A 9497-nucleotide genomic window follows, 5' to 3' on the forward strand; every position below is an offset into this window, starting at 1 on the left:
CGGGGTGGAGATCGTGAAGGTGGATCTCAACACCGTGTCGCCAAGGAAGAGGCCGTGGTTCGAGAAGATGCAGGCCGACATGCTCAAGTTTACCGACGAGTGATCTCGTGGCCGCGAGCGCCTTCCTTTTTTGTATGCCGGCTTGTGTGCTGGCATGACCACGGGGCCGCGATGGCGTTGTCGAACTCAAGTCCCACCTTTTTTTGTGTGCTGACATGTGTGCCGGCCGGCTAGCGAGTGCGCCAGCATGAGCTGTGGTGATATTTTTTGAAGCCGGCATTGTATGCCGGTGCTGGCATGATGCCGGCATGAGTCATGGCCGCTGTCATGATCGGCCGCGGGCCTTTTTTTAAAATTGAGTACGGACATGAAATGGATCGGCGCGTTGGGCGCACTGCCACCCAAATGCAAAATTGGGTGGACGCCGGGCGGGCGGCCGACCCAAACGGACAAAAAGCGGACACATGCGCCGTCCGTTTGGGTCGGCCAGTTGGAGTTGCTCTTATATTGACTAAATATTCATACTCCAGTTGGAGTTGCTCTTATATTGACTAAATATTCATACTTGATATACCAACATTACTTGCTTTTTAAATAGCTGAGCACAGTTTGCAATGTTTGCTTAAGGTGCATGAATGAATGAACATAGCAGTAGAAAGTTGTGCAACATCGGATCGACTCAGTTTGTTATGGTACGTTTTTTCAAGAATGTTAAGTGGCCTGACCACAGAAACTTGCCCTCTCCCTAAGATTTGTCTGTCACATATGATGAGTAGAAAGTAGCAGTATGTGCGTCTTGTCTTGGTTGGTTGGCAAAAATGAGAAAGAAACCATTGATCAGATGCCTTTTTCATAAACAGGATGCCCTGGATGATATGGTGTTTTCACTCTGTTTGTTGATGTGTTAAACCAAAGACAGCACCTCCCTACAAACAAGACAAGGGGAAGGGGTATTGATTTCAGGTCAAAACCTTCATGTGCATGGAGGCGCCCAAAACAAGACAAGTTACAAGAATGGCACAGCACTGATATCGACAACCACCAACTGGAACTGGGAGAGAGAATGCTCAAACAAAAATATCTAATTATTCCTCGCCTTAACGCTTTTTCTGTCGTGCCTTGATCACAGCATGACCTGTTTCTTCCAAATGAGAAAACAACTTGCTCCTGAATGAAACATAAAGGTTATTTCAGGTTAACAAAATGGGCGTGGCAGCAAAATAAATGAGAGGGCAGGGAGGGCACCTTGACTCGAAAGTATCTCCACATGTTTCACAATCATTGCGTGCCCTCGAGACCTCCTGGTACAATGAAGCAGTGTTACTTATTGTTGAAAATGGCATGTCACGTAAAGATTAATAATTCATACTTGATGCAAACAAAAGCTTCATATTATCCTCGTGAAAGAAAATCCAGAATATATTACAAATGCTTGACATGTAGCAGTTAGCAATATTTGATCCTCAGAAATTTATGTGTTTTCCAAAGAGTGAAATGCACAGAGGCCCTAAAACTGTTCTTGTGTCACGGTAGTCCTAAAACTTCAACACTGCAGATTCAGGTTCCAAAAGTTTGGAGTTCATCGCAGGTCCTAAGCTACCAAAACCATGTTTGACCTGCGCACGTGGCATGTTGACTGTCACCACATCAACATGTGCCCCATGTGAATAACCAAATACAAAATTATTTTGCATGCAAACCTCTGGTATCCCTCTCATTCTCACTGGGGTCCGTCGTTCCTTTTCCGCTGACATGAGCTTGCGGCGACAGCATCGGTGGAGCAACTGCACCTTGAAAGCCACTGCCACATCCAGGCACCCAGCGCCAGCGGTGGTGCTGCCTTTCAGCGGCTTTCGGATAGCACCCATGCTGCAATCCTCATGATTTGCGGGTGCCACAGACACACAAGCAACAGCTCCTTTTCATGAGATTCTCAAGCATAAACATCAGCTCGTTTTGTCCGCAGCACAAGCAACAGCTCCCCTCGCCCCAGGGGGGCACAGATACACAACATCTAGCATGCCAACATTCACACGTGAAGACGAGCGAGCCCAACGAGTCAGCAATGGGATCCATGGCTTCTGGCGCTGCTTCTGCTCCACATCGTGGCCGCCGCTGCTGCTGAAGAATGCCTCCTCCAGCAGGTCAGCGTGGAACATTAGTGGTACAGCGCCCTGGGGGTTTGAATACCGTTAAGGGTGTTGTGACCCCAGCGAGGAGCCCAGTTCAGAGCAAGGCCAACACACATCAGAGGTGACCGCTGGGCGCTGGCTATGCTTAAGGTTCACCTGTTCCAGGGTGCAGTCACTCCACCGTCCGTTGCCGTGAACTTGTGTGCGGGGAATAGAAAGGAGGGACCGCGAGTGAGAATGAAAGGTCAAATATGGTTTCCATAGCGACAGTCAACATGCCACGTGTGTAGGCCAAACATGGTTTTGATGAACGAATTCTGCATGTCCGTATAGTACCACACATTGTTTTTAAGGCGCACCTAAGGTACGGCAGGGCGTCTTGCTCGCCTTTGACAGCTCCGTTAGGCGTCCACCTTAGATAGTAGGATGTCTGAATCGTCCACCTAGGCGCGCAGGCGGTGCCTTGTTCCAGATCGGACGCCATGGGCAGCTGCTCTCAGGCGGGAAAGAGTGGCTCGTGCAGGAAACTTTCGCGGGAAAAACTGGCTCACGCACGAACAGGTGCGAGGAGGAGGGGGGAGGATCAAACCAATTGTCGAGGGATTCCTCCTCTCCTCTCTGGACCTTTGGCGGTGGCACCTTCCTCCACGGCTCATCTGTGCCCCTCCTCTTGTGCAACAGCAAGGTATGGCTCCCGCCCTCCTCTGCTTGCCTCCTCTCCTTCTCCCCCACATCAGTTTCCTCCGAAATCTGCTTCTCCACCAACAAGGCCTCCTCTGGTGCAACAGCAAGGTATGGCTCCCGCCCTCCGCTGCTTGCCTCCTCTCCTTCTCCCCCACATCAATTTCCTCCCAAATCTGCTTCTCCACCAACAAGGCAGCAACCCCACCACTGCTTCTCTCCTTTCCCATGCTTGATCTGGTTGCTCTAGTGATTTGGCTCTTCTCTCTTTTTCTTTAACAGCTGGTTGTGCCTTCTCTCAGTGTTGCTGCAGTAGCCAGGTGTACCTGCTCCGATGGATCCTGTGGCTGGTAATGCTTATGATCTATCCAATGATCCTAGAAGAAGAGCTACATCCAACGATCCAGCTTGGAAGTATGGTTCTGGCCAGATTTAGAGAGGAAAGTTTTCTCAAAAAGATTTAGAGAGGAAAGATATATTCCAGTGTACATTGTATGGCAAGATAGTCCATGCCGGAGTGAGAAGGCTGAAGCAGCGCCTTTCTGGGGGTTCCAGTGATGTGGATAAGTGTTCCATGGCATCCATTGAGATTAGGAAAGAGATGCGCAATTCATTAGAACACAATAAAGTTTAAAGCTATGGAGCGATATATAGACAAGGAGGCTGAAGCGGAAGTTCAAAGACGCCGTTCTGTCATATATTTGCTCACAAGATGATTTGAGACCTATGCTTTCGTAAAAGTTATCATGTTATGCAACTTGTGGAGCATTTGCATTAATGCTAGTTGTTAGATCTCCTAATTGGCTGCCATATTTATGTGTCTAAAGCGTCGCCTCGCCTTACGCTACAAGTGCTTAAAAGGTGAGGCAGGGGTACAGCGCCTCGCCTCGGCTTATAAACATTGGAACCATATAAGATGTATTCCCTCCATTCCAAATTAACTGAAGTTCTAGCTTTGTCCTAAGTCTAAGTTTGACCAAGTCTATAGAAAAATATAATAATATACACCACATCAAATACATATAGTGTGGAAATATATTTCATGATGAAACGAATCTGGTATATGATGAAACGAACTTGGTGTTGTAAGATTTTGATATGTTTTCTGTAGGATTGGTCAAAGTTAAAGAAATTCGACTTAGGACAAAGGTAGAACTTCAATTAACTTGGTACTTAGAAGACATAAACCACAGCCACAGTGAAACACAAAATATTATTATTTTCTAGGATTTCACATCTGTGCATGGATGTAATGTATGTGTGTTTCATTAGGGGAGCAAAACACATGAGCTAATTTTAACATAACAAGAATAAAAGAAAACTGGAATTATGCCAATCTAGACCAACTTAGTTGAACAGACACACAGAAAAGCATCATATGGCCATTAACATGGAACTGACGCCATCATATGGCAATTGACATGGAACTGACTAACTCGTATGTTATGTTGACCAATGTCAGCAATAACCAATGTCCTATGAAATATACTTAATCGTACTCAGCTTTATTTTCCCAAGTATGAAAGCAGAAGTAAGATCATGGGTGAGCATAAAAGTTTGGCGGATCAGATCTGTATCTCCTGGATTTTGTGCCAAAATATTCAGTTTAGCAAACAACAGATACACCATAAGGGTGTGTGTAAAATGAAGAGTTAGTCATCTTCACTTAATTACTAAATGGTATTTAGTATCACGAGTTCAATCTCATAAGTCCAGGGACTTCAGTTTTCATAGTACGAAAACCATCAAAGACAAGAACACACTTATACTCCCAGCAAAAAAAAAAAAACGAGAACACACTTATACATAAAACAATAACTCCATCTGCCTAGCTCAAAACCCATCAGCATTAACATGCTCAATCACCATACACAGTTCTCATGAAGGCTATCATCCTATTTCCCTTCCTATCCTATATCAAGAAGATGTTCGCAATCCACACTATGATGAATATATAAAAATGTATTAGAACATCACAAACTTGCCAGAAGCCCATTGAGTTAACTTGTAGGAACAACCTTCCCCAACAGGGCGCTGGAATTGATATAGCACGAGATTAGGAAACTGTGTTCTCATTAGTATAATCAACCCTTTTGCACATGGCTCTCTAGTGACATAGTTCTCACAAATGGAATATATAGTAATCTGCTCACACAGGGCTCCAAATAAGTGGTTCTTCAGCAACAAAAGACACCCTATCCGCTCACCTCAATACAACCATTGGAAATTATACGGGGTTTGAGCAGTTAGGCAGTTCATCAAGCAACTTGAAGTTGCATATATGGCTCAAACAATGTCAAATAGTTTTTGCTATCGGATCGAAGCAACATTACAGGGTTTAACCACAACACAAATACCAGGATAAGCTTGCTACAAAGTATACGACAATAATAAGAACAATGCCCTGGATTGAAGAAGAGCACAATTGTAAATTTACCTTTTGCTTCTTTCCCTTTGATGTGATCTTTACGTCAGCAGAAACAGTTGTTTTCTTCTCTGCGCCTTTCTTGTTCTTTTTATTCTTTTTAGGATTGTCAGTCTTTTCGTTCTGTTGGCCTCCAACGCTTGCTGATGTGCCATCATCATTAGAAGAGGGTGGACCTTCCGCCTTATCATCAGCATCATTTTCATCATTATCATGCACAGATTCCTCATTTGGAACATCATTCTTCATACCATGTCCACTATCAGCATAACTACCTTCATCTTGTCCCTTCTTTGATGCCCGCCTCCGGCGTCCTTTCTTCTTGACACTCTTAACTTCAGAATTTCTATCTTCACTGTTATCATCCTCTGTAAGAACAGAAGGAGCTTCCTCTTGAGGAACCACATAGCCACTTTTCTTGTTCTTACAGCTTGACAACATCGCCTCCAACACACTCGTCTCATCATATGAACCAACCTCCTGCTCCCCATTATTGAAGTCCTTATTACCATTGTCTTGATCCGCCACCTCCAAGCCCTCGTCCAACTCCTCAGCCAACTCTTCTGCAGCATCTGACCAATCACTCTCCTCGGACTCGTTAGCAGGCTTAAAGTCGAACCCCACATCAACTTCTTCCCACTCACCTCCTGCCTCCTCCTCGGCTTCCTTTAGAGCCGCCTCCTCCTCCTTAAAGGCCATCCTCAGATCAGCCACCTTATCCTTATGCTTCCTAGACTGCTCATGGTTCTTCCACTGCTTCTCCGACTTGAACTTCTTATTACAGGCCACACAGTACAGCTCCTCCTTGGCCTTTTCCCTCGTCTCCTCATCATCCTCTTCCTCAAAGGCTAACTCGATGTCGTCCACCCTCGCCCACTCAGGCTCTTGATACGCCATTGCCCGCTCCTTCTTCTTCTTCTCCTCGGCCTTCTTTCGCTCCATCTCTTCCTTCTTCTTTTTCTCTTCCTCTGCCTTCTTCCGCAGTGCCATGTCAACCACCCTCTTATCTCTCTTCTTACAGAAGGCAGCCAACCCTCTCACAGCATCGTTATACTCCCGCCGCGCCTTGCGCATTGCCTTCTTGTTATCCTCCTCCATGAGCCTCCTAACACGGCGGTTCTCCCCACGGGATGCGTCCCACTCGGCCGCCCACCCGAAGTCCATAACCGAGCCGAAACCCAGCCAGTAGGAGTAGAAAGCGGTGACCTGGGTGTAAGGGGAGTCGAGGTTGCCAATGACCGGCGGCGTGGGGATGGAGTCGGTGGGGATGCCCATGCGGCGGGCATAGGCGACCTCCTGGGCGTATACCTTGTCGAATACGTCGCCGTAGACCTTGTAGAATCCGCGGCCGGAGTCGGAGAAGCCGGAAAAGGCGGAGGTGGAGAAGAAGGAGAATAGGTCGGGGACGGGTGAGGCGGAGGCGGTGCCGGAACGGGAGGAGACGGGGTCGGCGAAGAGGATCTGGGAGCGGTGGGAGTCGTAGTAGGCGCGCTCCTGGGGGTCGGAGAGGACGGAGTGCGCGTGTTGCAGCTCCTGGAAGGCGGCGGTGGCGGCGGCGACGTCGGAACCCGGGGCCTGCTTGTCGGGGTGGAGGGTGAGCGCGAGGCGCCGGAACGCGAGCTTAATGTCGGTCGGGGAGCAGTCTCGGGAGAGTCCGAGGACCTCGTAGTAGCAGCGCTTGGGCGCCGCCGACGCCATGGCCGCCGCCGCCGACGACGACGACAACGCTAGGGTTTTCGAGGCGGGCCTGGCTCAGGGAAAGAGGCAGGGAAGAGTTGTCGCCGTGTAAATAATAACGGTGGGCTTAACTTAGAGCTGTACGAGAACTGTTCTTTTAGAGTACTGAGTTGTAATTTTGTACGTCTCCGAATTATACTCTGTTTTTGCTTGGATGTCACGCAGTTTCGGTTTCCTACGGGTTATTCCATAAACTGCCAGTCTCAATTGTTTTTTCTTTATAAATAAATAAATAAAGGTGAAGTATCAACCCGTCAAAAAAAAGTGAAGTATCAAGTGAAAACCTTATTTCAATGAAAATCTGGAAACTTGGATCCTACTCCGTTGGATCTGTAGCGAACAGCATCTACTCAAAGGCGAAGCTCCCACCAGCAGCTTAAACACTCATTAGCACAAAACCCCCTCTTTCCTAGTAATGTTGGCTTATCCCCTCCCGTTCCTATCCCGCAGCGAAATAGCCATGGCGGCGATGCCGGCGCGCCCCACGCCGGATGGCTTCTGAGGCGAGGCACCACAGCCCGCGCCGCCAAAAGAAGCGGCGCGTCCATGCACCGTGCTGACTCCCCTCGGCGGGGACGGATCCTGCGGCGAGGCGGCCACAGCCAGCGCTCCCAATGGCGGCGACGCAGGCACCCACCACGTCGAAGCTCCCCTCGGCCAGGAGGGGTCCCGAGGTGAGGCGGACATAGACAGAGCTCGCAACAACAGTGGGGCAGCCACGCACCACGTTGAAGCTCCCCTCGGCGGGAAGGGCTCGCCAGGTGAGGCGACTACAGCAGGCGAGGCTCATAGTTGTGTCGGACTGGCGGTGCAGGCGCTGAAGCTCACCTCGAGCTGGGGTCCCAACGCTCTTACTAGATCGTCTCTAGAGATGAAGTCAAGCGGCATTAGTGGTCATATCATGTATGTGTAGTAGGGAGCCCGTCCAGCAAAAGTATGTTGCAATTTTCATATAAATTCCATGTAGGTAGTATCTGATTCAGTGTGAAGTTGTAGCTCCTCCTAATTCTTGATGTACGGAATTTTCTCTCTGACTTTGTAGCTCCTCCTTTGTAAACTTGTAGTTGAATGTTGATGTATTACCACTCAAGATTTAACATGATTTTTTGCTTTAGTTTATATGACTAATAGAGTGACTTGTTTGTACAAATCTGAATAATGATGGAAACACCATTGCAACTAGCTACGTGATTGCACTTTCTAGTAATAAGTATAGAAGAAAATAAGAACTGAAATTGCAGTAAGCATAGCAAAGAGCAGTTCATATTCTTGAAATTCAGTAAGCATCAAAAACTTGCAGGCTTTCAACAAATAGTAGTTTCTATTCCTAAAAGATCACAATCATACTCTGCATAATGGGTTGTTTTATTTCTGCATGAGAAAAGAACCTACAAACTGGGTCAAATAATCTCTCAATTAAATATTGAACGCAAGATTTTAATGGCCAGTTCTTTGCATAACTTGTAAGCTTGCTGACTGTTACCAATTCTCTTCGCATAACACATTTGCTACAATTTAGATTGACAATACAAACACTAGAAAATTCTCAAACTTAAACATTCAGAGATACAGAAATCTCAAAAGCTCATACCACATGAATTTCATGGCCTCAATAGCTCAAAAAGTAACAATGAAGCTCTGAATTTCATCATGTTCTACACCAAAATGAAAAGCACCGGCTTGTCTTAAATCAAATAGAAGGGGAGGTCAGGGGACCGAATAGAGGCATGGCCATCAAGATCGAGGGCTAGTGGTGAGGAGTACTCCAAGGAGTCAGTCACGACCCATAGAGGGCGAGCCGTAGCCGACAGCAGACCCATCACGATCAGCGAAAGGCATGTCATGGTGCCAGACGTGACCGGTGAAGGGAGAGTCGCATCCGATGGGGATCCCATCAAGGCCGGTGGAAGGAAAGTCGTTGCCGATGAAGGTCTCGTTGCAGCCGGCGTAGGGAAAGGGCTAGCCGGCGGAGGTCTCGTTGCAGCCGGCGTAGGGCAGCTGAATCCATCTCATCGTCAAGGATTATGGCCCTAGATGGCGAATAAGAGAGGGGTTTTTTTTGCTAATGTGTATTTAAGTTGCTGGTGGGAGCTCCGCCTTTAGCAGATGCCATTCATTACGGATCCAATGAGGTGAGATCCAAGTTTTTAGTTTTTCACTTAAATCAAGTTTTCACTTGATACTTCACCTTAAATAAAAATAAACAATACATGCCTATTATAAAAGTTCACCGAAAGTATAAAGCACTTTAAATATAATTAAAATTACATCGAGATATCTGGATCATCGAATGACCACTATCGCTGCCAGAACAAGCCACCGACACACCTTGTCCCCGTTCCCATACCAGAGTAGGCTAGCCCTTGTTGATGACAACCGGTAAATCTTCGTGCATATGGCCCTAAGGACCAGGAACTTGGAGTCGTAGTCGTCGTCGTTGAACTGATCTGGAGCATCTCGCACCAGATTTGTCGCACTGCGAGAAACTTCGCTCCAAGAAGAAGACATGAATCTATGCCAGA

General features: G+C 47.2%; 1 protein-coding gene across 1 annotated transcript; it reads right to left on the reverse strand.

Moving 5' to 3' along the window:
- Window positions 1-846: 846 nt before the first annotated feature.
- LOC109779653 (DNAJ protein JJJ1 homolog) lies at window positions 847-7066 on the reverse strand. Its single transcript, XM_020338311.4, has 3 exons — window positions 5251-7066; window positions 1246-1301; window positions 847-1167 (listed from the first exon to the last, which is right to left on the reverse strand). Exons 1-3 carry the CDS (start codon window positions 6934-6936, stop codon window positions 1098-1100), a joined length of 1812 nt encoding a protein of 603 aa, XP_020193900.1. The 5' UTR covers window positions 6937-7066; the 3' UTR covers window positions 847-1097.
- Between the last annotated feature and the right edge of the window lie 2431 nt (window positions 7067-9497).

This window comes from Aegilops tauschii, chromosome 5, assembly GCF_002575655.3.
Source record: "Aegilops tauschii subsp. strangulata cultivar AL8/78 chromosome 5, Aet v6.0, whole genome shotgun sequence".
NCBI classification, from domain to species: domain Eukaryota; kingdom Viridiplantae; phylum Streptophyta; class Magnoliopsida; order Poales; family Poaceae; genus Aegilops; species Aegilops tauschii.